General features: G+C 38.7%; 7 protein-coding genes and 4 non-coding genes across 13 annotated transcripts; 8 read left to right on the plus strand and 3 right to left on the minus strand.

Moving 5' to 3' along the window:
* Window positions 1-1,000: 1,000 nt before the first annotated feature.
* Window positions 1,001-3,417, plus strand: rpl7a (ribosomal protein L7a; the record flags this gene model as incomplete). The annotated part of the gene is made up of 7 exons (XM_026354447.1): window positions 1,001-1,130; window positions 1,323-1,472; window positions 1,751-1,891; window positions 2,213-2,292; window positions 2,579-2,709; window positions 3,109-3,178; window positions 3,282-3,417. Coding segments are annotated over 7 exons (807 nt in total), but the record flags the coding sequence as incomplete, so codon positions are not given.
* On the plus strand, window positions 1,180-1,252 carry LOC113159969. The gene has a single exon (XR_003298659.1). It is a non-coding gene; the product is annotated as a small nucleolar RNA SNORD24 (small nucleolar RNA).
* LOC113159970 lies at window positions 1,596-1,667 on the plus strand. The gene has a single exon (XR_003298660.1). It is a non-coding gene; the product is annotated as a small nucleolar RNA SNORD24 (small nucleolar RNA).
* On the plus strand, window positions 2,067-2,139 carry LOC113159968. Its single transcript, XR_003298658.1, has one exon. It is a non-coding gene; the product is annotated as a small nucleolar RNA SNORD36 (small nucleolar RNA).
* Window positions 2,367-2,443, plus strand: LOC113159959. Its single transcript, XR_003298650.1, has one exon. It is a non-coding gene; the product is annotated as a small nucleolar RNA SNORD36 (small nucleolar RNA).
* A 353-nt stretch (window positions 3,418-3,770) lies between the features above and the next one.
* On the minus strand, window positions 3,771-6,791 carry LOC113159176 (surfeit locus protein 1). The gene is made up of 9 exons (XM_026355722.1): window positions 6,642-6,791; window positions 6,449-6,515; window positions 5,333-5,460; window positions 5,152-5,234; window positions 4,828-5,019; window positions 4,663-4,735; window positions 4,360-4,522; window positions 4,105-4,186; window positions 3,771-4,000 (listed from the first exon to the last, which is right to left on the minus strand). Exons 1-9 carry the CDS (start codon window positions 6,702-6,704, stop codon window positions 3,934-3,936), a joined length of 918 nt encoding a protein of 305 aa, XP_026211507.1. The 5' UTR covers window positions 6,705-6,791; the 3' UTR covers window positions 3,771-3,933.
* A 25-nt stretch (window positions 6,792-6,816) lies between these two features.
* surf6 (surfeit 6) lies at window positions 6,817-9,093 on the plus strand. Its single transcript, XM_026355724.1, has 4 exons — window positions 6,817-7,033; window positions 7,527-7,745; window positions 7,902-7,984; window positions 8,253-9,093. The coding sequence occupies exons 1-4, from the start codon at window positions 6,943-6,945 to the stop codon at window positions 8,940-8,942; spliced, it is 1,083 nt and encodes a 360-aa protein (XP_026211509.1). The 5' UTR covers window positions 6,817-6,942; the 3' UTR covers window positions 8,943-9,093.
* Window positions 9,094-9,392: 299 nt separating this feature from the next.
* Window positions 9,393-13,260, plus strand: kyat1 (kynurenine aminotransferase 1). The gene is made up of 13 exons (XM_026353642.2): window positions 9,393-9,615; window positions 9,686-9,744; window positions 10,609-10,756; window positions 10,849-10,998; window positions 11,115-11,201; window positions 11,292-11,417; window positions 11,512-11,632; window positions 11,711-11,787; window positions 11,880-11,969; window positions 12,224-12,410; window positions 12,520-12,596; window positions 12,714-12,800; window positions 12,899-13,260. The coding sequence occupies exons 1-13, from the start codon at window positions 9,544-9,546 to the stop codon at window positions 12,956-12,958; spliced, it is 1,341 nt and encodes a 446-aa protein (XP_026209427.1). The 5' UTR covers window positions 9,393-9,543; the 3' UTR covers window positions 12,959-13,260.
* Window positions 13,261-13,649: 389 nt separating this feature from the next.
* spout1 (SPOUT domain containing methyltransferase 1) lies at window positions 13,650-17,057 on the plus strand. Its single transcript, XM_026356355.1, has 12 exons — window positions 13,650-13,727; window positions 13,814-13,853; window positions 14,137-14,250; window positions 14,330-14,489; window positions 14,571-14,660; window positions 14,761-14,810; window positions 14,930-15,060; window positions 15,275-15,347; window positions 15,450-15,548; window positions 15,659-15,761; window positions 16,005-16,152; window positions 16,275-17,057. Exons 1-12 carry the CDS (start codon window positions 13,680-13,682, stop codon window positions 16,341-16,343), a joined length of 1,125 nt encoding a protein of 374 aa, XP_026212140.1. The 5' UTR covers window positions 13,650-13,679; the 3' UTR covers window positions 16,344-17,057.
* Window positions 17,058-17,195: 138 nt separating this feature from the next.
* On the minus strand, window positions 17,196-22,313 carry st6galnac6 (ST6 (alpha-N-acetyl-neuraminyl-2,3-beta-galactosyl-1,3)-N-acetylgalactosaminide alpha-2,6-sialyltransferase 6). Of its 2 annotated transcripts, none has more exons than XM_026356356.1 (6): window positions 22,237-22,313; window positions 21,369-21,447; window positions 20,256-20,450; window positions 19,527-19,939; window positions 19,320-19,427; window positions 17,196-19,221 (listed from the first exon to the last, which is right to left on the minus strand). In XM_026356356.1, the coding sequence occupies exons 2-6, from the start codon at window positions 21,390-21,392 to the stop codon at window positions 19,035-19,037; spliced, it is 927 nt and encodes a 308-aa protein (XP_026212141.1). In that variant the 5' UTR covers window positions 21,393-21,447; window positions 22,237-22,313; the 3' UTR covers window positions 17,196-19,034. The 2 variants fall into 2 exon arrangements, with proteins under 2 accessions (XP_026212141.1, XP_026212142.1); XM_026356357.1 differs by having other exon boundaries at window positions 22,140-22,297.
* Window positions 22,314-24,112: 1,799 nt separating this feature from the next.
* On the minus strand, window positions 24,113-27,068 carry st6galnac4 (ST6 (alpha-N-acetyl-neuraminyl-2,3-beta-galactosyl-1,3)-N-acetylgalactosaminide alpha-2,6-sialyltransferase 4). 2 transcript variants are annotated; one of them, XM_026355200.1, is made up of 5 exons: window positions 26,756-27,068; window positions 26,509-26,629; window positions 25,489-25,898; window positions 25,080-25,187; window positions 24,113-24,980 (listed from the first exon to the last, which is right to left on the minus strand). In XM_026355200.1, exons 2-5 carry the CDS (start codon window positions 26,536-26,538, stop codon window positions 24,794-24,796), a joined length of 735 nt encoding a protein of 244 aa, XP_026210985.1. In that variant the 5' UTR covers window positions 26,539-26,629; window positions 26,756-27,068; the 3' UTR covers window positions 24,113-24,793. The 2 variants fall into 2 exon arrangements, with proteins under 2 accessions (XP_026210985.1, XP_026210984.1); XM_026355199.1 differs by having other exon boundaries at window positions 26,509-26,655.
* Window positions 27,069-27,626: the final 558 nt, after the last annotated feature.

The raw sequence follows: 27,626 nt of genomic DNA on the forward strand, positions 1-27,626 counted from the left end.
ATTGACGTGTAGCTGACCGGAGATCTGCGTTTCAGAGGCCACGTAATCACGCTGCAGCCCTCGCGGTACTTACGTTACCCAGAATCCCTCGGTCTTCCTTTCTGCCTGAACCGACATGGTGGGTACATAGCTGTTTCTTCTGATGAGATTTTTAACTGTTGTATCTGTTTGCATCGCTGTGGTTCTTGTTATTTTTACATTGTACAATGTATGCATGGGTTCTGTGAAGCATGTCCGTGGATGTAATGTCGATATTGAGCGACGATGTTGAGCTATTTTGGGGTAAAAGTTGATTGGACTTAGTCTAGTGTAGCCGGTACGATTAGCACTGTGACTGCCCATCAGGAGCTAAGCTAACGTGGTGAGCACGTTTGATTTCAGGAGCACGTTCAGACATTAGCCGTGTATATATTACTTTTAGGACTTGCACCAGACGGTATAATGATTTTTTTTGAATATTTTGACCATTTGGCGTATTACTGGGACGTGTGGTCCCTGTTGTGTCTGTGTCTGCTAAGTCACCCGGTAGTGTTAAGTTAATGGGCCCGAGCGGTGCTCATGCTTTTGTGAATGGCAAAGTTAAAGCTAGAATTAGCAGCAGTAGCTATTATGAACAGTTTTGTTTCTTTTGTAGCTATGAGATTGAATACAGTTCTTTGTAAATAAATATGTTCATATCTAAGAAAGCTAGTAACGTACTTAGTTTAAAGCTGGGTTTGTATTGCATGACTTTAAAAGCATTGCAGACTTAGCATTAAGGGAGTTTATCCTGTTATACTTGCTAACTCAGAGTTTACTTGGTGTTTACAATGGGTGTACTGACTATTGATGTTTTACTGCTTAACTTTTGGCGATAGTTAAGGGAATCTGGGGCGATGCTAACTGGTATGCTAAGTAACGGATGCTAAAGCCTAAACATACTGGAGATTTGGACCAGTGCACACAGCATTTATGTTGAATGTATTTTAAAACGTAGTCAGCATTATAATACTTTACTCTTTCTCAACAGCCTAAGGGAAAGAAGGCTAAGGGGAAGAAGGTGGCACCTGCCCCTTCTGTGGCTAAGAAACATGAGGCCAAGAAAGTAGTAAACCCCCTGTTTGAGAAGAGGCCAAAGAACTTCAGCATCGGTAAGTAGCCAGAACAGGCAATTTGGGGAGAACTGGGGAAAAACTATGATGCAGATGATGTAAAAGAGTATTTGCTATCTTAAGAACACTGTAGACAACCTTCCACCAAGATCGCTGATGCATTTAAGGTTAAAAATAAAAGGTTCTCCCACAGTTTGTTATTGGATACTAAACATAATGTTTTTCTCTCAGGCCAGGATATTCAGCCCAAGCGTGATTTGACACGCTTTGTGAAATGGCCTCGTTATATCCGCCTGCAGAGGCAGCGCTCCATCCTCTACAAGCGTCTGAAGGTTCCCCCTGCAATCAACCAGTTCACCCAGGCCCTGGACCGTCAGACTGGTAAGATCCAGAAGTTTGTGGCTCAATAGTTGCACCGAAGAGAAAGCTTTCTATGGCCAGCTTGTCCGACATAGAAAGCTATAGTATTTAAAGGATGGTTTTAAAACAGTAGGATTGTGGTTTTGCAAGTGATGTGAAAGAATATTTGCTATCTGAACAGCTATGCTGACCTTTCCCACCAAGATCACTGATGCACCTGCTTACTGTTAATTTGTGTCTTCAGAGTTAAAATTGTAGTGAATGTGATTTGTGAAGCACTTCTTTCTCCTCCTCCTCAGCCACACAGCTGTTCAAGCTGGCCCACAAGTACAGGCCAGAGACCAAGCAGGAGAAGAAGCAGAGACTGCTGGCCCGTGCTGAGCAGAAGGCTGCTGGAAAGGGAGATGCCCCTACTAAGAGGCCCCCTGTACTCCGTGCAGGTATACAGAAGAACTTAAATTTGATTAAGAACAGTTAAAAATGCAACTATTATCCAAGTTTAGTTCTATGAGTGGGAAGTATAAGTCTTAAGTTTCTCACTAAAACCCTCATTGAGAATTGATCTATTATGGAGCTGTAAATATCATTTAACTGTTGAAGTCTAACTTGGCCTGGCTGCAGTGATGACCTGAATTTCTTCACCTGAAACATGCCTTGATGCTTTTTGAGCTTTTTAACCCTGAGCACTGGCCAAGATGAGATAATTTCAGTGAAGGGGTTTGCTGATGAGAATTAAAGTTTTACTTTCCTCTTCCATACAGGTGTGAATACTGTTACCTCTCTGGTGGAGAGCAAGAAGGCCCAGCTGGTTGTCATTGCCCACGATGTGGATCCTATTGAGGTGAGTTTGTCTTGTAGTATTTAACAGCAGCGGAGCTGGTTTTATGGGTTTAGTTCAGTCTACAAAGTGGTCACTGGCAATGATGTCTGAATTTCTTCACCTGAATCCTCTGTGTGGATCAAAACATACGAGCTTTTTAACCCTGAGCAGAGACCACAAGTCAATATTACATGTGCACAGGACAGTTCTTGGTCAAATGCGCACATTTTTTTTTTGTTGTTTGTATGTTCTGTTCAAAAATGTATTCCTGAACTACTTTTCTCATGTGGTCCCTCTGATTTTCTAGCTGGTCGTTTTCCTGCCAGCTTTGTGCCGCAAGATGGGTGTCCCATACTGCATTGTCAAGGGCAAGGCTAGACTGGGCAGACTGGTGCACAGAAAGACATGCACTTCAGTTGCCTTCACACAGATTAACCCGTAAGTGTGCACATTTACTGAGCTATGTAGTACACTACACACGCTAAGAATATATTTTACAAGTATTACAAATGGGACAGCATCACTGACTACAACCTAATTAAGAGACTATTGGTCTGGGAAGTTGAGGGTTATTTTGTCTAGTTTACAGTCTGTTAAGAGGTAGTGGTTATTGGACAGTTTGATAAATGTTTTGTTACTGTTTTGTTGTATTTGTAGTAGGCAATATTACCAAGTTCTAAAACTGAATGCAATATAGAGATTGTGCTGCAGCAACATCAGCATAAGACAGAATTGTCTCCAGTCACTAAATGACATTCTCTTATACTATCTTTAGCATGCCATGTTTATAATCAAATCAGACCTGTTACTGTATTTACTGGGTTTTTTCTTTCCTAGTGAGGATAAAGGTGCACTTGCCAAGCTTGTGGAGGCCATCAAGACCAACTACAACGACAGATACGAGGAGGTGAGCACTAATCATAGTTAACTACACTGTCTGAGAATGCAGCGGGACATTCCTAGGAAGTCATAAGGTGCACGTTATAACTTTCTCTCAATTTGTTTTTTAGATCCGTCGTCACTGGGGAGGCGGCATCATGGGCCCCAAGTCCACAGCTCGCATCAGTAAGCTGGAGAAGGCAAAGGCCAAGGAACTGGCAACCAAGCTTGGTTAAATTGTTTGGAATAAAAATATATGTCCTAATAGAGTGTCTTGTTTTTATTAGAACTGAAATTACCATATGAAACACAGCAACTAAAACATTGTTTGAATTTCACTGCCCAGACAAACTAAACATAAGCAGGGGTGAAAAAGAGAAACTGTAGAACTCTGAACTATGATGGACTGAGTTGAGTCTTGAGCAGCAGGTTAGCACCCTAATTTTGGGGGTAGTTAAGAATTAGAGCCTACATTTGAGTGAGTCAATGTTTCTATTAATCTGTTTATATGTTGTAGCATGTCACTGCAGCTGTTCTGTTCACTGAAACTTAGTCAAATGTGAGTTTAAGGACATATTAAGTTATTTTAGTATGAGTTCATGGAACAATATGTAGAAGGGTGCAAGTATTAGATTTACATTTATTCTGATGTTTCAAGAAAATAATCCACATTATCTGAATATTTGCAGCAGACAGAACTTTATACAGATTAAATCAAGCATATGAGAGTTTCTTTGCAGCATTTCAGAGAAAATGTCTATTTGTATTACATCACAAAAGATATCATACTTTAATCTTCTTAATGAACTTGACATACCACATGTAGGAAGTAGCTGCACACAAGCCATACCTAGGAGAAAAAACAAAACATGATCACATGGTAAAATTGTACTTGATTTGTAATATCCCAAATGGCTTTTTGCCAGTTCGCCCAGTAAGAAAGCTCCAACCTACCATGTGATAATATACTGCATGTGTTCATTCCTCAGTGTGACTCTGGTCTGTCCTCCTATTGGGCCACCAGGAATGGTGCTCCCTGCAGAACACAAGAAGCCTTTAGAGAAGCGTTTAGTCTTCATCTTTAAGTTTGAAATCTGTCATTTTTGCACATTTGCAGAACATTTATAACCAAATATATGAGCCAGTTACATAAAATGATGATCACAGTTTAGTGGAGTAAAAAAAAAAAGACTAATGGACAGACGCTACCAAAATCAGCATCGATGAAGATGGGAGCAGCTCCGGTGACACGGGACATGGCCTCCAGGTCACGGTAATGCCACCGATTTTTTTCCACATCATTGTTTGGAACAAAGGGTTTGCGAGTCTCTGTCAGCCTGACTACTCCAATCACGTCCACGTCTTCTTCCACCTGCACAGAAGTCAAATCAATTTATGAAATAATATAGTAATATATGTTTTTAAAGGGGATTTTTGTTACATAGCATGTGAATCCAAGGCGGTTTGGACATAAAAGTTGTCTCAGTGTGTCACATGATGAGAAAAACTAACCTGTCCTTTCATCCTGCTCTCTGGTCTTATCTTCTGCCTGGGGACATACCCTCTGTTCACCAGGATTGTGATGCTGCAGCGATGTAGAGTTAATGGCAAAAATGAGTGAAGTGGCGTGTATGTTGTTTTTTAGTATTATAATTACATGGGAAACTCTTATCTTACCCGAGATCAGTACAGTGGAATGGAGTGATGACATTAGCACCGGATTCTCCACTAGAAGACAGGCTTCCTGCTTCTCTGGCCTCTTTCTTTGGGTCAACTGGAGACCGAGGCATGATATACAGCTCCTTCGAGTGGTCATACCGTCCATGCACTTTCACTCTTCTGTATTCTAGGTTATTCAGTTCGTAAGGACTAAAAATGACAAGCAGATCTGCACATTTATGCCGAACACATATATAGATTTTACATGCACATGCACATGTTTACTTGAAAAATTATTTAACTAAATAAACTGCTGCACCAGTGGTGTCTGTACGTTCTTACTCAAGAGGCAGAGGAATGGGCTCTGCAGTAGTGAGTCTTGACAGCTCATCAATCAACTGTAATTTCCACTGACGTCGTTTCACCTTCACAGAAACAAAACAATTTGAGTGAACAACAATAAACCAAAGATACATTAACATTATTGTCAAAAATGACAAAACAGTAAGCAAACGAGCTGTACCTGCCATGTACCAAGGCCAAAGGTGGTGGCAGGAATGAGCAACAGGAACCATTTGAGGAAAGAGTCTTCTCCTTTCTCTGCTTTGGCAGCTGTAGAGCTGCATGATCGCCTAAAGCTAAAGAGCCTTGCTGGAAATTCATAATACAGACAGGACAGGAAGTGACACGTTTGAATGACTGCATATTGCAATAGCTATTTAAACACTTACACTGGAATATACACTGCCCGTCCAAAAAGTGCACCAAGTTGAAAAGAGAGGCAGGTGAAGTGATGCACCCATCATACCTAGTATCTACCGTACAAGCCTGTGGGGGCAGTGCTATGATCTGGGTTTGCTGCAGTTGGTCAGGTCTAGGTTCAGCAACATTATATGTCCAAAGAATGAGGTCAGCTGACTACCTGAATATACTGAATGATCAGGTTATTACATCAATGGATTTTTCTTCCCTGATGACACAGACATATTCAAAGATGACAATGTCAGGATTCATCAGGCTCAAACTGTGAAAGAGTGGTTCAGGGAGCATGACACATCATTTTTACACATAGATTGGCCACCACATAGTCCAGACCTTAATCACACTGAGAATCTTTAGGATGAACTGAAGAAAACTTTGCGCAGTGGTCCGACTCTCTATCATCAATACAAGATCTTGGCAAAAAAATTAATGCAACTCTGGAGAAGAATAAATGTTTGAAGCTTATCCAAACGATGCCACAGCGAATGCGTGCCATAATCAAAGCTAAAGGTGATCCACCAAAATATTAATATTAATTGTTTGGACGGGCATTGTATATTTATATCACATACACGTATTTTTATAATATAAATATAATACATGCTATTACATATGTTGTATTATTATATATTAATATTTTGCTACATTTCATTTAACATGTGCTCATATGATTGTTAATATACCCTCATTTATAATTTTGTTAGGTACACCCGTGAAATCTAATCACAATCTAACCATGTCTATAAATTCTACTTCTTTAAGTTCATGACGTTTCAATTTTTTTGACATTGTCAGAAATATGTATCATCAATAATACACCTTACGAACATGGAACATATAATAAACATGTCATCATTATGATGAGAGTAGTTTTTACCGTCTGCGTGTTTGTAAAGAGTCACTCTGGGCAGAAGGAAGGTCCTCTTGACGTAAATGACATTAGTCTGAAATGATATAAAATAAACTGAACTCAAAACCTGGAGGTGATGCCAACACTGATCAAAGTCACATTCACACTCTTACTTTAGGATGTAAAGAGGTGGATTTGAACGTTAAAATTAAACACTTGCCTGTTTTGTTAGAGTCGATAACAAACTGGTGGAATAAGTCAGCACTGACCTCAAAAAGGCCATGATGAACCAAACATTGATGGAAAATGTGCTAAAAAAGAAGCTACAACCGGCTAAACAGCAGCTACATAACTGTGTTGTTTCCTCTCAGAGGGGGACTGTTTCTGGTGTTACTACTTCCGGGTTACAGACGCTCCGCCCCTTACTTTTGACCCATGTGTGTGCATAAATGTGTTTAATATTTTTTATCAGAAAAATTCACTGACTGGGTTAAAATTGACGCTTCGCTTTAATCGTCAACATGGATCTCGCCGCCAAGGACTCGTATATTCAGAAACTAGCAAGTAAAGTCTTTTCTCAACGAGAGCAGGAGCCTAAGAAGAGGCCGTTTGGTAAAGTTGGCTGATATTTACTCTATAATCTGTGTTACAGGCTGAGAGCTGTGTGCTTCGACCATAACGTGCACTTGTGTGTGTGTGTGTAGGTTAGTTAATTTGTCAACGAGTGCACAGTATGTGTGTTGTAAATTGTATATTGTAACAGGCATTTATAATTGTTTTCTTGAAAGAAGGTAGAAACCAGTTTAAGACTGAGATTTGCTTTACATAAACTAGTTCCTCCATGCTTGTAGCACTTTCTGAAGGGAAGTCACTAACAGCATCAGCTGATATTAGTATTTGTATCCTACAAAATGAGGAAAGAATAGAAGACACATGGTTATCCCATGATATTTAATTTCCTACTAGTCACGGCCAGTTTAATGGTGTTGTCTAAGCAAGTTAAATTTCCTTCTCTAGTAACTGTAAAACCACAACAGTTTGGTTGACATATAATGGAGTATTTGCTATATGCGTGACATCTGTGTGTATTTTTCTCTGTCTGTAGCTTATTTCAAAGGTAAAAGTGACATTGGTCCACCCAAGAAGAAGAAAAAGTGCAAAAAGAAACATTACAAGGAAAAAGTCACTGATGGAAAGACGCCCACTCCTAAACCCCAATCGAAGCCCCTGCCCACTCCGGCAGCACAGAAAGGTCCAGCACCAGCTAAACAGAAAGGATCCACAGCTAAAAGTGTAAATGCAGCCACAGCTCAGACGCCCAAAGGTGTGTATCCAAATTCAGTAATGTGCTTATGTCACGTGGATTAGATTTTATTTTTGTCTTATTGTAGTGACACATTATGTTTTGCATTAACTACCATTCTGCTAATTCTATCTTACTACAACCTACCTTTTGGTGCTACTGTTTTTTATCCCATAGGTGGAAATGTTGAGTCCAACTTCTCCACAGTGGATGTTCTACGCAAGAGGCTACACGAAAAGATCGAAGAGTCTAGAGGGCAGGTGTGTAGCATTTAAAGATGGTCCAGAAAAGAACAGAAACCCACATGTAGGTTTAACCTTTAGTGGCAGTATAACCAAAATAATCAGATGCGATCAGATCAGATCCGGTGCAATTTTAAACTCATTGGTTGGTAATGGAGAGTTACCCCAGACACAAGTTACGTTTCCACTAACATGTCAGTTCAGCTGTGCTGTGTGTAAGCACACGCTGCACAATCATGCGTTTGCATAAGCGTCTGTCAGACTAATATGTGGTACGTTTTATCAGGGAGCACCAAAGAATCCATCATCAGAGGCAGTGCAGGCAAAACGAGCAAAGAGAAAGATGGAGCGGGAACGCAAGAAAAGGAAGAGGAAGGAGTTTCTGATGAAGAAACTAGCAGAGAAAAATGGCCAAGAGCAAGTGCCAGAGGTAAAACAGGAGGAGACACCTGCTCCTGCTGCAAGCAAAAGAAATGAGAGTGCTATTGTCTTTAACAAGGTGGAAACGGTGGAAGATTGTTATGTGGACAAAATGCTGAAAAAGAAGAACAAGCAGCAGAGCACGAAGGGCAACATTACACCTCTGACAGGGAGGAACTACAAGCAGCTGCTGAGTCGCGTGGAAGCCCGCAAAGCAAAGCTGGAACAGCTGAGGGAAAAGGACGAGGGGAAGGCACGCGAGATGGAGGAGAAGATAAGGTGGACCAACATGCTCTACAAAGCAGAGGGCATCAAAATCAAAGACAATGAGGACATGCTGCGTGCCTCGCTGAAGAAGAAGGAGAAGCGGCGCGCTCAGAGGAAGAAGAACTGGGAGGAGCGCAGCGGGAACGTCATACAGAAGATGCAGCAGCGGCAGGACAAGAGACGGAAGAACTTACAGAAACGCAAGCAAGTGAAAGTGGAGAAGAGAAAGGACAGGGCACGGAAGAAAGGCCGGGTCCTGCCTGAGGACTTGAACAAAGCGGCACTGTAGATGAAAGTTTTGAGGTGTTTTAAGATAACTAAATGAGTCTGTTTTGAAGACTTGTGCTGGATGCACCTGTCGTACCTTCTGTTCTGTCCAGGAGTGATGTGATGTGGGTTATGATCAATAAAATAAGATGCTTCATTATAATGAACATGAATCAAAGCTTCTGTTGTGAAACTTATGGGATTGTTTCTTTTCCAAATACCAAACTTTTTTTTTTTTTTAAATAAATAGAAACACACTCAAAGTGGTCAGATAAACAAATAGAGGGGAGATTAGGAACTAATCCTTTAAATGCATGAACCATCAGCTGATGTTCCCTCGGAGCTGCTCCAGCCAGGTTGGAGCTGGGTGGTTGTGTCATGTGTTTGTCGGTGCGTCTGTGTCGCTGTTTCTCATTTCAACATCTCGCTCCTCCCAGGCAGGAAGTAGAAATAAAAACACAAGGAGGTTAAAGGTAGTAGGCGCAGTTCACTTGTTGTGAGCTGCCTCGCATAACGGAATTAGAGGTGTGAATATACAACACAGAGCATTTTCCATGCACCGTCCTCTGTATTGATTATTGATCAACCTGTGCGCTCAGTCCTGCGGCGATGACCAGTCATTGATGGGAATTATCAGGAATCTGGCCTCTCATTTCCCTGCAGTTTGTAAGAGTTTGATAAGAAACCATCATAAGGTGAGTTCATGAACTGGAGAGACATTTCTACCTGGTGACAGAACATACCTGAAGATGCGTTTAATTGCAGATCGTCATGTCGAGACCAGTCCAAGCGCGCAGAACCGCCGGTGTGGATAAAAACCTTTGGTAAGTGATGAATCACAGTAGAGACAACGGCACAAACGGTGCCGAGTGATAGAAACTACAAGACATGTTAGTCATTGATGAATAGTCCCACAGCAACAGTCGTTATCTGTTGTACAAGTTAATAAATTATCGTTAAAGTCGAGCTCAGCGGCTCCTTCAGTGTTGCGTAAGTGTTGAACCAGATTAGGAACAAGTACCTGGTGTACTTAAAATATTAAAATATAATGAGGTCTGAGGACCTTTTAACTAAATAATAGTAAGAACAGTAAGAGGAACTCGGTGTAGGTTGTATTTAAACCTGTCACATGTCATGAAACCAGAACTCAGGCTGTTCAACACATTATTCTATCTTTGTGTTTGTAAAGGTTCCCTACACACCAGCAGTAAAATGCAGTTTTCTCATTGCCAAAAAGTGATTGAAGCTTATATCTTTTTACTAAACAGTCCTTTCAGTCTTAGTTTACCTTTATTTTACTCTTATTAGTTATATATAAAGAATTATTAAACATCTGATCCATTTTACTAAGGAGATAACAGCATTTTAATGGTCTTACAGAGGTATAGAAGGTTTCTGGCAGACAATTTTTGACACAACACCGGTTCACCCGGATTTGTCTCGAAGAGAGATAAATAAAATTATATCATTTAGTTGGACCTGATCATTGACAGTCCTAAATGTTATGCACTGAAACAAACCATTTTTAAAAATCAGGTGTAACATGATTTGTGTGCATTATTATATATAAATATTTTACTTATACATCATTGTTTGGTAGTTCAGGATGAATCCCTGTGTATTTTCCTAATTATTATTGATAACTCACTTCATTCTGATGCAGCGTTTGACCTGTTTCGCACCAACAGGGTTGAATTCACACAACTGGCAGCAGACTACAAACCAGTGAACCTTGGGCAGGGATTTCCAGACTTCTCCCCTCCTCAGTTTGTTCAGGATGCTTTCTGTAAAGCAGTGTGTGGTGGACCCTCGATGCACCAGTATACCCGAGCATTTGTAAGTGTAACACAGGAACACTTCCTGTGTGTGTTTTTGTTGTTCATGTTAGTCATTTACATCTCATGTTTTTATGTGGTTTCTGTAAACAGGGCCATCCACCTCTTGTGAAGAGTTTGGCTAAATTCTTCAGTAGGATTGTGGGATGTGAAATTGACCCTCTTGAAGACGTCCTGGTCACAGTTGGGGCCTATCAGGCTCTTTTCTGTGCATTTCAGGCACTGGTTGATGAAGGTGATGAGGTATAAAAATTAAAATCAGGTCAATGTCTTCAGAAATATAGAGAAATATAAACGTAGCTTCAGTTATTCCGTTTTTGTGGTTAATTATAAAAAGAATTAACAGAAATGTGTTTCAGGTCATAATTATAGAGCCATTCTTTGACTGCTACCAGCCAATGGTGAAGATGACTGGAGGAAAGGCAGTATATGTTCCTCTGAGACCGGTGTGTGGTTTACATCAAAAATAATATATAATAACTGTGAAGCATCTTTAGACTGTGTCACCTTTGACTTTATTTTTTTATTTTAATTAGAAAGTTAAAGGCAGCTCCATCCCGTCAAGTGGAGACTGGGTTCTTTCTGCTGAGGAGCTGGCCAGTAAAATCACGGCACGCACAAAAGCCATTGTTATTAACACTCCCAATAACCCAATAGGCAAGGTGAGAGACATTTCCCCTCAAACAGCTGGGTGGAGATGTTTGTTGTGTCATCAAATATAATGAATCCTCACATAAACACATCACACTCTTACAGGTTTACAAGACTGAAGAGCTCCAAATGATTGCCGACCTTTGTATCAAACATAATATGCTGTGCATCAGTGACGAGGTGTACGAGTGGCTGACATATGATGGAGCCAAACATGTGAAGATAGGTAAAATAACATGAGGCTAGTGTTGAGCACACAAACCACATATTAATTATCATTAACATATGTTTGTGTTTGTGACAGCCAGCCTTCCTGGTATGTGGGAACGAACCATCACTGTTGGCAGTGCTGGAAAGACTTTCAGTGCCACTGGATGGAAGGTAACACAATTGTGTGAGCATTTTAGTAGCGCATTGTCCATTACACCATGCTGTTATGATAACCTGTGTTTTGTTTGGGGTTTTTTTTTAAGGTTGGCTGGGCTATCGGCTCAGGGAACATCATGAAACACTTGAAAACCATCCATCAGAACACTGTGTACCACTGTGCAACAGCTGCTCAAGTAAACACATCCTGTAATTTCTGGGGGAAGTTTGTCACAAGTCTTTTAAAAGCCATGTAAAAATAAATTGCAAGAGGTTAATATACAGAAGAACAAATATTCCATCTGCTGTTTAAAGTTCTAGTTTCTGGTCAGAATAACATGAAGATTGTAAAATCATAAATTTCTGGAAGCTATGCAGGTTGATAACTTCTACTACACTTTTTCTATTTATTAGTTATTTTGGTCTTGTCACTCATGCCCGTCTTCAACAGGAGGCGGTGGCTCAGGGATTTGAGAGAGAATACGAGTTGTTTGGGACTCCAGAGAGCTACTTCCAGCAGCTTCCCGCGATGCTGCATCTCAAGAGGAAGAAGCTGGCTTCGTGTCTGGAGGGTGTGGGTTTGCAGCCTGTCATGCCAGAGGGAGGCTATTTTATGATTGCAGACATCTCCTCTGTCAGTAAGTGAAGAGTAAACGATTGCATTCATGAAGTACATTAAATAATCATTATTAAATATCTTTAATTATGCAGCGTAATTGTGTTCATCTCAGTTTTCTTTTTTAACAGAGGTGGACTTCAATGATGAGAGCACTAAGGATGAACCCCCTGATTTTAGATTTGTTAAATGGCTAACTAAAGAGAAGGTAATGATTTAAGATTTATCAAAGCATCACCAAAAGAAGAAGTAACTGGATCAGTGCTTTGTGCTGACTGACTATATTATCTTTACTTCCTATTTTATCTGTGTTTATTGTCTGCAGGGTTTAGGAACAATTCCCGTCTCTGCATTCTACAGTCCAGAGCACAGCAAGGAGTTTGACAAGTACATCAGATTCTGCTTTGTCAAGGTAATTTCAGCGTAAAGAATCTACGTATCTGTTTTCTCATCATGTTGATATTAGGTCAGATTTTCTCTCTCACGCTAACAAAGTTTTTTGTTTGACAGGAGGACTCCACCCTGGATGCTGCAGAGGACATCTTAAGAAAGTGGAGTAAAGGAGAATGAAATTGCCCATAATGTGAAGCAGTACCCATCCTCATTTCACCAGACAAATTAAACTGCCTCGCTCAGCCTGCTCAGTCAAATCCATCCATGTTTAGTATTTTGATTGTGTGTGTCCCCATGTCTTAAACACAATGACCGTCCACTTTAAATTTGATCGTATACTTATAAAAACACTGTAAATGTTTCTGTGCAATAAATGAAAGAATAAAACACTTGATCAAATATTTTTTCAATATTATTATTGTAAATGTATGTTTCTGTTTATCCTGAAGAGACTTTTTAATAAATCGATCTGTTCTGTTCGCTGTTTATGGCTCCATTTACTCATCAGATGTAGTTTAGTAAGTCTTCTAAATGGACAGTGACACAATCTTCAAGATCTTAAAGTAAGTCATCAACAGCATTTTCTTGTGAGTCCTTGTGTGTCTGTATAAATTGAGAAACTAAAGAACATATTTAGCAACCTAACAGCGTGTTTTTGACGCCTAAGCTACCCACGACTTGCTGAATGGGCTGTGAAATACAGTCAGCCTTTCCATGACTTCCTTATACTTGTTAACTTACAAAAAAAAAATCTAATTCCAGTGGATGGTTGAAATTAAATACCATTTTTATGCCACAATGCATGGCTTTTATTGTGTAACACTAACGGACCCTTATTTTGAAAAGCAGAAAGGGACCCGGAAGTAAATAGACTTCACGTGTTGCTCCGTGTGTAAAAATGTCTGCCGGCGTTGCTGTGAAAAGACCCAAAATGATGTCCTCTCAGGTACTGTTAAGGTATTATTTACAGTAGGAATACATCATTTTTTAAAAATATATCTTGTCTGTAATGTGTTTTATGTTTTATTACAGCTGGAGGAGAAGATAGATTGGAAGAAAAGGAAAGCAGAAAGTGAGTAAACAGCTAAAAGTAGCTACACATTTAACTACTAGCTTACAGAAACAGCTAGCGTTCAGTTGGTTTCTTAGTTAAAGTTAACTAGTGTTAATTTGGGTAATAGTGAAAACACTAAATCAATGTGTTTACATGTTGGGTTTGTGTTAAGGTGAAGTAATATCTCAGTTTGTCTATGTAAGCATCAAATCCACAATACTGCCTTCAATTCAGACATCCCCAGTCCTTGTATCTACATTTGATTTTCTTACTATTGTCATTTAATCTTTCTGATTAACAGTAAAAGAGTCTAAAAGGCAAAGCAAAGAGGCCAAACTGATTAAACAGCTGGAAAAGCAGAAACAGCAAGAGGCTGCAGAGAAAGCTAAACTTGAACAACAACAGAATAAGACAGGTAACTATCATAATTTAATGGCCTGTTATCAGTCTGTGTGATGAATGGGGTGATGCAGTTTGTGATCTGGATCTCTAAGGTCGGGCTTACACAGTGAGTGTGGCCCTGCCCGGTTCTGTCCTGGACAATGCTCAGTCCACTGAACTCCGGACCTACCTGGCCGGACAGATTGCCCGAGCCTGCGTTGTATTCTGTGTTGATGAGATCATCGTGTTTGATGAACAAGGGGAAGATGTCAAGTAAGTTAACATAGAGGTAAACATCGTTCGTTTCAACTTCTTAAAGCCTGTTAAATAATAACGTGATTATTTGTCTCCCAGGAGTGTTGAAGGAGAATTTAAAGGTGTTGGAAAGAAAGGACATGCGTGTATTCAGCTTGCCAGGATACTGCAGTACCTGGAGTGTCCACAGTGAGTTGGAACATCTTATAATCAGATCATCAGTATTTCAGATGATTTGAATCATTTGATCAATTAGATCATTTGAATTACATATTTTCTTCTCTCCTAGGTATCTCCGCAAATGTTTTTTCCCAAAACATCAAGATTTACAATATGCAGGTAATTTGGAAAAATTTTCTTCCTTCACATACTTTGACATTGTGGTTGCTTTAGTTTAATGTCACATTGTAATATCAGGCAAAAAATGTAGGCTTAGTGTTTTTCCTTTTTATTGCTAGGTCTGCTAAACCCTCTAGACAGTCCTCACCACATGAGGATAGATGAGGAGTCAGAATACCGGGAAGGAATCGTTCTCGACAGGCCAACCAAACAAGGAAAAGGTTCCTTAGTCAACTGTGGAATGAGAAAGGTGAGCATGTCTTCGTATACTTTGTCATCATCAGCTCAACTCTGCAATATTGTTGACATGTTCAGTCTATCTAGAATTACATTACATATTATATACAATAGATTCAGTTTACTGTCATAGCAGACCATAAAGTATTTGCAGTTTAGTGGCTTGAATCATGCATTTTGCCATTTGTGTCAAAAAAGACCTAAATAAATAAATGTGTTTCCCACAGGATATACGGATTGATAAGCAACTGCAATCTGGACTTCGAGTTACAGTGCAACTCAACAAGACACAAAATCAAGGTAAACATTAGACTTTAATCTCTGTCTCTTTATTTGTTTTGGCTGTTCTCTCTGGTAAAATCCATGCTGCACATCAGTTAAATTTCTATCCATCTTCCACAGACAGCAAAGTTTATCAAGGTATTGTGGTGGCTCCCCATGTGCCCAGGACTGAAGGAGGTCTCTATTGGGGTTATAGTGTCCGCCTGGCATCTTGTCTCAGTGGGTCTCCCATTCTCTTTAAATATTCCTATTATATAAATATGTAATTCAAATTAACGTGCAGGTGTGAGACTTGCTGCATCCTTATTGCTGTTGGTTTGTTAACGCAGGTGCAGTTTTCACAGAAAGTCAATATAAAGAAGGATACGACCTGACCATAGGCACGTCAGAGAGAGGCAGCAACATAGACCAAACCACACTGTCACCATTCAAGTAGGTTCAGAGCTACTAAGATTATAGCTCACTTGATGCTGATGTGTAATCCAATACTGCAATATATTACATATGTTAGCTTAGCTTAGCATATGTTAGAACGAGTGTATTTTATCAGATTGCTGGCGCTAACTTGGCTGTGTCCAACTATAGCGACTGTACACCTCAAGTCTTGTTATATAATTATTGATGTTTAATTGTTTTGTTCAATCGGTTTCAATTGATCTATTTCATGATTTTCAGACATCTTTTGGTAGTTTTTGGAGGCGTTCAGGGATTGGAGGCTAGTGTTGATGCTGACCAAAACCTGGATGTGACTGATCCCAGTGTTTTATTTGACCTTTACCTCAACACATGCCCCGATCAGGGCAGCAGAACCATTCGCACAGAGGTACGGGCAAAGATATTGTTTGAACAAAACTTTCAGGATATAGCATTTACACTGTTTGTACTACTAGCCAATGATTTATGGTCTATGCAGCTTGTCTTATTTTAATGCTTTCCTATTAACAGGAGGCCATCTTAATTTCCATGGCAGCGATGAGACAGAAAATCAAAGCTGCCTTTCCAGATGTTTCCTAATGACTCATTTAAGAATTAACAAAGGACAAAAGGAAACAAACACATGCTGATGGATGTTTTCTCGTTAAACTGGTATTTTCCATGTAGCTGATCATTTCCACAATTTGAACTTTTAGCACTGTATACTGCAAGGATAGCCATTACCTCAAATGTCACATCACTAAAGGCTGTCAATACCTGTCAGAGTTTTCTTTGTTCTACAGTCTTCATTCTGTCTTCAACAAACTGTATATATGTAAATATAAATACAATCCACAAGTTTTAACCCGTTTCTTACAAGCATATCATTTTTTTCCCCTTGATAAACAGTACAGAGGTTTTGATGAGAAACAGTGTTGAGAGCAGCACAACATGAACAAACAAATGAAAACATCTGAGCTACTTTTTTTTTTTTGTATCATTTAAAAACAGTCGACCTCTGAGACTCGGTCAAACACATTCATCAGATTGTCTTCCAGTTGCCATGCAAGTCACATGCTTATATTAGCATTGTATTTCCGCTCATCCACACAAACATGACACAGATTTGATTTCAATAGCAACATATTAATAGGGCCTGTAAAGTCCTTGGGGGTATCTGTGGGGAGACTGTGTGGTGGGTTTGATAATCACTAAATTTCTACATCAAGATAAAACCAATCAGTGTAATACAATACTCAGTCCTGCAGTGGCTCTTAACTTCATGAAGATGGTAATGCTCAACAGTTCACAGGTGTTTCCTCTTGGATATATATATCTGATCAAAAATATTTTAGAAAATGCAAGTTGTGGCTGCCATCTGCTGTGTTACAGATATCAGTCTCGGATATCAGCTCTATTCAAGGGTTAGTAATCTAATTTCAGTCATCTTAGTAAATTTAGCAGGCAATTTAATCTCTGTAAAGTAAAATAGTCTGTGCATTCATATATAGTTTTCTGTTCATTACTGACCAGTAGTTTCAACAGTGAGAGTAACAGTGGTTCTACTAATCAAGCACACTGCGTGCATCAAGATAAAAGCCTTTTCTGCAGACGGATTTGTATCAAAGAGAACAAATTAATAACTTGCAAATAACAGCAATAAGAAAATAAGTTGTCCCTTTTTCTGCTTTGTTAACATTAAAGTTGCAATTTTACTTTTAACTGAATCATGCAGTCCTAAGAGCAACATACTGATACATAACACGACCATGATGCATTTGAACTGAAGCTGCATGCACTGGAATGCCCTTGAGGTAAAAAGGTTTAAGTTGTGAGGCAACAGTTTTATGTTTATACTCAAATTGTCATAAAAACATTGAAGTCAACACAAATGTAGTAGTTATACTACAACTACTATAAGTTGATCGTCTGTACCTCAATAAATTTGATGCCACATGATTGACAATAGTGGATTAACACAGATGGAATCCATCAAACAGAAGTTACCTATGTGGGTTGGTTTGTAATCATCATCATCATCATCATCTGTGCACCAGGGCCGAGCTTTAAAACAGTAAGCATTAACAGTAATACTTATTGAATATCTGTAGCACCAAGCAAACAAAAACCTAGGCTTTGTACACTGGCACTGAACGTTTGGTCAGATTATTTAGTGTGTTTAATCATTTTTAAAAATCACAGTCTTTTATTTAGTTAGTTTACTGAAGCTTTGTGGTAAAACTAGTGATGGGCAGATGAAGGCTTAAAGACTGTTGAAGAAATAAAACCTTTAATGTTTTGAAGCTATGTACTTTTGGTTATAAATATGCTGTTTAAAAGGGCTAGAGGTAAAAATGTATACATTTTCTGTTTATTAGTATAGTTAATTGTTAGAATGTGAACTATGTTTTAACATCGTAGTGGTTATTTATGTAAGTCATAAGATTATTTGAGTAGAGAATGATGTTCATTAAATTAGGCTATGACTTTGTACCAGTGGAAAATGTTTTCATGATTATACCTTTTTAGTGTTTATCACCTTATTTCTCAGTTATTCTCTTTGTCTAAGTTAGCGCCAGTGACATAGATTTCATTTGATAGAATATAATAGTGCACCTCACAGAAGTGAAACAAGCTTCAGTGTTTGGTTTTAGGTAATGCCATTAAAAAATGAAGCATTTACCTTACAGTATGATTAAATGATTTCATGTTGTCTAAGCTAACATATCAAAAAGTACAATTTAAGTATTGGTCCAGATACTGTAATATTTTAAACAGTACCCAGCCAAACTGCTCAAATACTGTATGGTTAGGTTCTAGTTTAGATTTAATTTAATTATCTGCTAATCTGACTTGAATATAACGTGTATAATGAACAAATGAGAGATTATATAATGTATTTTTTAGGGCACTTACTCGTCTAATTAGAAAGCTTAATGATATGATTTCCCTCAACACAGCAGACATATGCACATTTCCATATACAATAACAAAAATATTATAAACATTAAAAAAATCATCTTTAAAATCATTTTCTATTTACAAAAACATAAAAGGGCTGCCACATGTTGACACGTACATCAATATGTGGCTTCCACTTCTAATATATACTCTTCTAACATTCTCAGACTTCAGCTCAGACATTTGGTCCAATAATAGTTTTTTTTCCACAAGCTGTGGAAGACTTTTGAAGTCTCATACAGGCAAGTTGCAACAGGACGCAGCCCACATTCGGAAACTGGGCTGTGTGGGAGAGCGCAGAGATCTTTTTGTTGTTTTCATGAAGTCTTTTCACCAATTAGGGTGAGTGAAGGTGATGTTGTACTGCTTTGCCCAGCGTGCAAACACCTGTTTCTCTGTAATAAAGCGATGGTGGTTCCCTCTTCTTCCGCTCTCGTTCTGTAGGTATGTTACACACTCATCAGCTCCCCTGGGTTTGTAGTAGTGATAGGGCATCTTCTTGGAGACAGGTTTTTTTCTGGAAAAATATATATGATCAGCGCACATCATATTGTTAACAGCTACTTTATCTGTGATTTGTTATAATGTGGTTATACTAGTGGTTTTCGTACTTACCCACAGTGATTGGGGGGAACCATCCCATATACTTTGATATTATCACATATCTCAATGGCTATGACCATTGTGAACCAGCCTGTGCTCAACCACGAGTGAGATTTTTGTCTGAGCAGAAAAAAAAAACAAATAGAAGACAAGTTTGTGAATGTGACATTTACCCAACATCAGGATGACAGACAGTAAACTGTGAATCTGAATACTCACCTATCTTGTCCTGTCTCTCTATGAAACAGACTGTCAAATCTGCGCATCTTGTTAGGTGTGATACTGAAACAGGACAAGTTAGTGTAGGTCATGCTGACTCTCTGGATCAATCTGTACAAGGTTCCTTTGGCTTCCTTCCCAATCTTGTTCGGGGGTCCCCAGAAGATAATGACAGGGTTAGTCTCTGAGCGATTTAAGAACTCGTTAGGCTTTCGGACCACCCTAAACACACTGGAGTGGGCTACCACCCTTAGAGACGTCCGGTTCCCTACATCAGTGTCATACCCCAGTGTGGGGGCATCGTTCATACGAATCACACACTCTGTGCGGTCGATCTCTTCTCCTGCTTGACTCCCCAGGACATGGCTGGAGCTCGTCACCAGGGCACAGTGATGACAGCGTAGGGACATACTCTGGAACAGAACAACAACATTAAATACATAAATACTGCTGTAGAAATAGAAGTGTATAGTTAGTAAAAGGGATGTCCTTCATTGTCAATTCGTTCCCTAACAGCTAAATTTATATGTCTTCTCAATCTCCAATCATATGACTCAATGTAAATGTATGTAAATGTCTAACACTGTACACACACGCACATTCTGTGGAAACAGGAAGGTGTTATCTAAAATTACAATAATGCAAACTAGCATTATTTAATAATATACAGTAGAGTGAAACAATTCATGGTGGATTTCTACACTGTCAAAGTTTTATAGCAACAAGTACCTTGTTCCCATAAACTGGCACATAACCATCTTTCCCAGCCCACTTCTTTAAGTCTGTGTTCTTGAGAGCGTGATTTGTATCCACGTGGAAAGGACTGTAAATGGCATCATTGGTGTTGTTGGAGCCATACAGAATGAGGAGTGTCGTCAGGATGAAGATGGCCGCAAAGATCACCATCTTGTGGCTTTGCTGTCCCTGCAGAGAAAACATTATACGAATTTTAGAGGGAATTAATGTATGTTTTACTTCTATTTATGTAACAGTAAGAGTTACTGTTTTGTGGCAATTTCTGACTTTATGTACAAAACCTCTGAAGCTCTTATAAGCTATGAGGAAGTGCATTAATAATTATAAATTATATTATCAAACATGATAGAAACAATCAGGCTACTGACAAAAAACTTTTCAAATATGAGGATTTGCTGCTTTTTTATTATCTTAAATCAAATTAAACTTCATAATTTAGAGGTGATGGACAAGCAACTGATAATTCCACCTTGAGATCTGGATAATTAATGTGAACACCTCTCCTCACTATTGTCTTGTAGGCTAATAAATATATAATAAATAACAAAGATATTTATTATCAGTCCAAATGAGCATTTTATTTGAAGGTGTGTTCACCATCAGATTTACCATAATCATAAACTGTTACATTTGACTGAATGGATGAAACCAGAGGAATTAATGAATAATAACTTTGCAGTTTGCTCTCTGGTCACTTATTTACCAACAGCTGTTCCTTACTTGTGTCTTTGTGAGGTCGTCAGTTAAACTTTACATAGATATGAGTTACATGTCCATGCATCTTACTGAAAGGCTCAGCTGTTCCTGTCTTTATCTAGACTTCAGCGCATTAATTTAAAATGGAAAATGACATAATGTGTTGCATAATTGAGAGAGCAGTTAAACTGTGGGATTTCCACAAATAGCAGCTTTCACCAACCAGAATCGATAGTTTTGACTCTCAACGCACGCATTAAACTAAATGTCTGAACGCACTCCTCTTTCCACTAATAATATAAATGATGATATAATATATAATAATAATAATATAAATGATAGTTTTTAAGATGATGAAGATCTAGAGGTCTAAATAACAGCACCTCTTACCTTGCCTCTGAGTCGGAGCCCCATGCTTTCTGATCAGGCTGCGTACCAACACACTGGCCGTGGCTGTCTGTCATCATACCTGACAGGTGGAGATAAATAAAGGTTCAGACTTGTGGGATTAAAAGCTTTTCAGGTTTTATCAGTTTTGTTGTGGAGATCCGGGACGAGAGTGCAGTGGTTATGAAATGATCAGCGCGAGTTTTGTCATTTCTAACAGCCTCAAGCAATAGTACTGATGATTTCTCTGCTTGTCTCCTTGTGAGCACACATTTGTAAATTCAAACATAATATATTTTTGAAGCATTTTGTCCTTTGTCCTGCATGACACACATACCTGTTTACCTTGGTGTTTGTGCTGCTGATAACAGCCACAAGAGGAGAGCCGCACGACTTGTATTTAAGGTGCGATCATTTGGTACAGTTGTTCACAAGACAGTTAGAGTGGATATTGGCAGAGGCCACATTCAAGTGTCCCCACAATAAACATGTTGGGACAAGACATATTCGTCTTTACGCAAATAATAATAAAGGTGAACAAAGTTGCCACCGGATCTCGCCTCACGTTACATTTTTACGCGCAAATAATCACAGTGAACACGTCAAATATTAGATATTACAACCTACATATATGTAATAAATGCTAAATAGTGCTAAATCCTCATCATCCTGTTACCCCAGCAGTCACAGACAGTCACGGCAGCACAAACTGTTATTATTTAGTCATGAAACCAGCCTTACGCAGCCGTCCGCCGCAGGCGCTCCGTTACTTACAGATGTTCAAAACAAAATCCCGCCGATACGATTAAGGCATTAACGAGCAAGACGTGCCAGATTGTGGTCAGCGACACCAGTAAATCCGCCACTTTACCGTCTCACGGCTTGTGCGCTGTCTCCTCTCCCGTCTCCCTCGTCCCCCATCTTCCTGCACCATTCCCTGACGTCATCAGCACGTCCCTCACTGCAGCACAGCGATTGTTGTTGATGTTGATGATGTTGTGGGCTGAACAAGTTTGTTTCCTGAAAAAAAAAAAAAAAAAAAGAAAATCTGTGTGTGTCACTATGAAAATCACGGCCGGATTAACCACCCTGAGAGACCTAGGGGACTGTTTTACTGTTGGGCCCCTACAGACCCCAAAAGTGTCCTAAGGGGTATCTCATTATTTTCTGCAGGCACTGGACTCTATTTGGTCGGTTTATGGACTTTTTGTTATAAAAAATCAACTAGGTGGCATATACTTTATTTAACGGCAGTGGGAACATAATGGAGACTGTGCAGAACAACATAACATTAATAACAGTAAAGTGCAGAACCGTACATATAATGAGATTTATATACTGTACATGAGTCAAATATCCCAGTGCAAGCTGGGAGGGTTAAACTCTCATTTAAAAAAAAGTATTTTTCCCATTTTATTATTTAACACAAACATTGTGAATTTACATTTTGTACATTTAGTCATTTGGCAGATGCTAAATGTAAATGTAAATTAACACATCAAACGACTTTCTTAGAACTAAATTTATGAATTAACAGGATTATTTTAACATCTTATGAGCATGTTAGTCTGAATTATGTAAACTATATGTGCCTAAACTAAACTGGGTAAAACCTGGTAACTGACATCCAGCTCCTTTAGTTCTTGGAAAGTTAAATAATGATTCATTAGTCCACCAGTTGAAACTGCAGTAACCATTATTTTGGTTGAGAGAGTGCAAATCCCATGATTGTACTTCTTATTTTACACTGTTTGCTGCATAATACGTTAATTTGTTATATATTGTGGTGTTTTATCCACTCTGATCACTGTTAAATAATTAGCTATAATCAATGAATATTTTAGATTACAAGTGATGCGGGGGTCAACATGAATAAAGAATAGCTGTTAGTCATATGTGTTTTTGGTAACAGTCTCTCAAAATCAGTTTATTTTTCAGTTTCACTTTATATTTTAAGTATACATAATGACATTATTATAACAATTACATCAATAAATGCCACAACTCAATGTGTTTCTAATTTCTGAAATCTTCTTATTATTTCCAGGTTTACTGATGTGATGATGAGTGTCTCTACATCCACACTGATCAGGTACAGTAAAAAATAAAATGTGTGTAAAAATGTGGGTGTTTGGACCCATTATTATTATTATTATTATTATTATTATTATTATGAATCTCACACAAACTCAAGATTCCACACTGAAGCAGATTATTGCACAGCAGATTTATTCTTAATATTCATCTGTATTTATCACAATTCACTACAAAAGTACACAACTTGTTGTAAAATACTTTAACACTGTTGTTTAGCTTATTGGTGCAAAAGCTATTACAGTCATAAAACAAGTTTTATGCATCTAAAAAGGTTGCACTATGTATTTAATAGCAAATAGGCAGCAATATATAAAGAGTAAACACTATTAGAGAAAATGCCCGAAGACAAGTAAGTCATTTTGTGTTTATGGTACTGGACCAATTACATTCAAAGTTAAAACATCCCCCTATTTAGAGTTTGTCCACAGCTTTCTGCACATTTTTCATCTGTTAGTGGGTCTGTGTGCCCTTGCCTTCCAACACAGGTTATACTCACCTGCCACAAAGTGGTGGAGTTGAGTGATATGAAATTAACACCAGAGTAAAACACAGAAACTGGGCTTCTTTGTTCTTTTTATACCAATAATGCCACATATACAGAAACTGCATGATTACTCTTTGGATTATATGGCATTCAGCTCACTATTAAATAAAAGAAACACTTAATATAGCTTTGCATTGGAAATAAACAGTGTAAAGCTCCAGTAAAGACACTACAGTAAGTTACTGTTGATTGTTTATCAGTCTCAATGGGCATCTCCAGTGTGTTAATTTGTTAGTGGTCTCACACAACAAGAGACCACAACAAAAGGAACAGAGTAAGACAAAATGAATCATCCAGTGAAATACGTACAAGACGTCTGAAACTAAGCAACACTTTTGCACTTGTTAGTTCAAACACTGAGCTTAATCCTGCTTATGTTAAATGCTAGTGAAATTAGTCACTAGGTACATCCCTAAACATACACTTCCAGTTTCTTAGAAAGGTGCAGACTGTATATTTAAAATTACACAGGTCAGATTGCAGCATAAAGTTATAGAGAAAGTCAAGGCACCTGTTAAATATTTAAAAAAGCTTTGGTGTAAACTAGATTTAGTCAAATTTTGTGGCTTCAAATAGTATATCAGTATACTGTAATACTGTGGTGGTATGTTATGACCAGTAGAATGCTATATATCTATGAAATGAAGACATTTTCTATTTAAAACAACATAAAAAGTACAATTCCAAATGAAAGCTGGAGTCCAAGTGTAACAACAAGTCCCCGATAAAGCTTCTGCACAGGCAACACTAACATCTTCAGCAAAGAAAATAAAAATGATCTCCTTCTTCAGAGACTCCAACTGGGATGTTTGAACTCTATTTTGTGACGTGTTGCCCATTTGGCATAAATGGCCTTCTCAGTGATGAAGCGATGCCCTCCACGTTTCATGTGCTCGTGGGCTTTGTACATTCTGCACTCATCGATGCGTTTTTTCTCATAGTAGTGGTACGAAACCACACTGTGATTGGGTATACTGTCAAGAGGAGAAAAATACAAGAAGCAGGTACCGGTTACTTAGAATACTGCAGTTTAAATAGATTATAAACTGAAGCAACAAATCCAACTGTCTCACCTGCAGTAGTTTTCATTAATCATCCCATAAACATGGATGTTGTCACACATTTCAATAGCCAGAATCATGGTGAAGAATCCAGTGCTTAGAAATGCCCCTGTTTTCATTCTGAGGGAGAGACACCAAAAAGTTATTCTTAAAAAACACAACAGAAAAAATGTCATTAATCCTTTGTTAGGTACAGGTAGTTTCATAAAAATAATGTTTACACTCTTACATAACAAAATAACAGAACTTCTGTTTATAGTACAACACAGTATTATGTAGAAATTCAATACATGGTGTGGTTCATTACTAAAATGTGAATGTTTGACTTAGTTTTATTTTGTTTCAGTGTGGCAGTATCTTATTATGACACAGTGTAAATGGTTTTCGTTTATTCGCCTGCGATGCTCAACTCATACTGTACCTGTTTTTTCCAGTTTCATTCTGAAACATACTGTCACAGTACTGGATCTTCTCTCTTGTCACAGTGTAAATTCTGACATGTGGGTATTTCTTTGCTATTTTCAGGAGAGTGTTAAATATACGTCCTTTCCCATCTTGCCTCATGTTCCGTTCAGGACCCCAGAACACGTAAGTGGTGTTTGCTGATTGCTGGAAATAGTAGCGCTCGTTTTTTACCAACAGGGGAACACTGGTGTGAGACACAACCCGAACGCTGGTGCGGCTCCCTACGTCCTTCTCATACCCTTGTGTGGGTGCATTGTTCATTCGGATCACACATCCAATCTGGTCAATCTCTTGACCAACACCAGCTCCGAGCATCTGACCTGAGCTTGACACCAAGGCGCACTGCCGGCAGTGCATGTCCAGAAACTGTTGAGCGAAAAAAGACATGATAAAAACTCAGCTTCGGTTGTTAGGCATGTTTCAGACCAGCTGTCCTAAACTGTTTGTGTCTGTACCCCCACAGATCTGTCAGACTAAATACCCCTTCATCGAAACCCCCGTCCTGCTCCAAATCAGTTAATCTAATGTCATTTTAATAGAATTTTATTTTACATTGTTAATTATATATAATATTGTTCTATATAATAGTGTTGTTACGATGTGTTACAGTATTTTGTCATTGCTTTGGTTGGCTGTGCACACCGCTCGGTGTGGAAAAAGCTGGAAGCTTCATCTGTTCATCCATTACTTTTAACCAAACATAAATAAGAACTAATGTGAAAAATACTTGGCAGATAAGATACCAGTAATTGTTATATTCTGTCCTATTCTCGGCCAATACCTTCGCGCAGAGGGATTGTTGAGTCAGCACAAGAGATGATCTCTGTAATATATGAATATCCACAATTTTCAGGGTCTTTCACTTTGAATAAATGAGCTATAAGTTGGACTCAATCGTCTGAGCTGTGCATCTGTAACCCCAGATGGCAGGGTGGCTTTGATTCAATGCCCTGTGTCCTGGAGCCCTGCGTCTCACCTTGTCCCTCATCCTGGGGGTGATCCTCATGTAACCCCTGAGCTCGCTGCGTTGCACAGCAGTCGATGGACCGTCCCGTGTGATCACATATCCGAACCACACCAGGAGAGGAAGACTCAGGCTGAGAAGGCAAAGCCAGCGCATCACCTGGATGGTGTTAACACAGAAATGCACATCTGCACATGGACTCATGATTAATGTGCTGTGCGAGTGCACACTTTGCACTAAATAACATTTCCGTTCTTACCAAAGATGTCATATCAAGGCCTTTGGTGAAAGCCCTGCTCCTGGGAGCCAGGTGGCTCTCATTTTTCCAGCCGTTCAATTTGACATAGAAGTGTCGATAGAGATAATCCCACACATGGACGAATTAAAAAGATGATTCATATTTACAGATCTTAATGGTGATAAATGTTTTCAGCTTTAGACCCCCAGATAGGCAACACGTCTAATATCTTTGTGTTATCTATATCATTTTAGTTGTTATCTATAATCTGTCCAGTTATTTACTGTTTTCTCATAAAGTAGCTTAATAACGAAAACAAAGATCCAAATTCTCACTTCCGCTATCCAGTGCAACACTTCCTGTCTAACTTTCACAATAAAACAGCCAGAAGGTGTATCATTTTAAAATATTCTTTAAAAATAATATTTAAAGGATGTTTTATTTTATTTCATTGTGGCATTTCCCTAGAGTGCCCTTTTTCTTGTATACAGCTTCATATATTATGCCATAAAATGCTTTATGAAAGAAGAATACTATTAAACGTTTAAATCTATTTTTATTTAATTTAAATAAAAGCTTACCTTTGAAATTAATGTTATTTAATGGATGTATAATAATGAGTGTAGGATGGAAGAATGGGTATTAAACAGTAGAGGGGAAGTGTCACTTTGCCTGGTACTAACCTGCAGGTAAACTTTCGCGCCTTTATTCTGAAAGGTTGGTAACCACACCGGAAACTGATTAATCTGCGAAACCTTTGTGATGATGCCTTCAAATACCGCTCGTCTAACTCTGTTTTAAAGGTACAGTCTTCAGTAAACGTCCTGTCTGTTTATAAAAATAAATGTAATTCCGATATTAAAGAGACATCATTGATTGCCTGTTTTTCAAG

This window comes from Anabas testudineus, chromosome 12 (assembly GCF_900324465.2).
Source record: "Anabas testudineus chromosome 12, fAnaTes1.2, whole genome shotgun sequence".
Classification (NCBI taxonomy): Eukaryota; Metazoa; Chordata; class Actinopteri; order Anabantiformes; family Anabantidae; genus Anabas; species Anabas testudineus.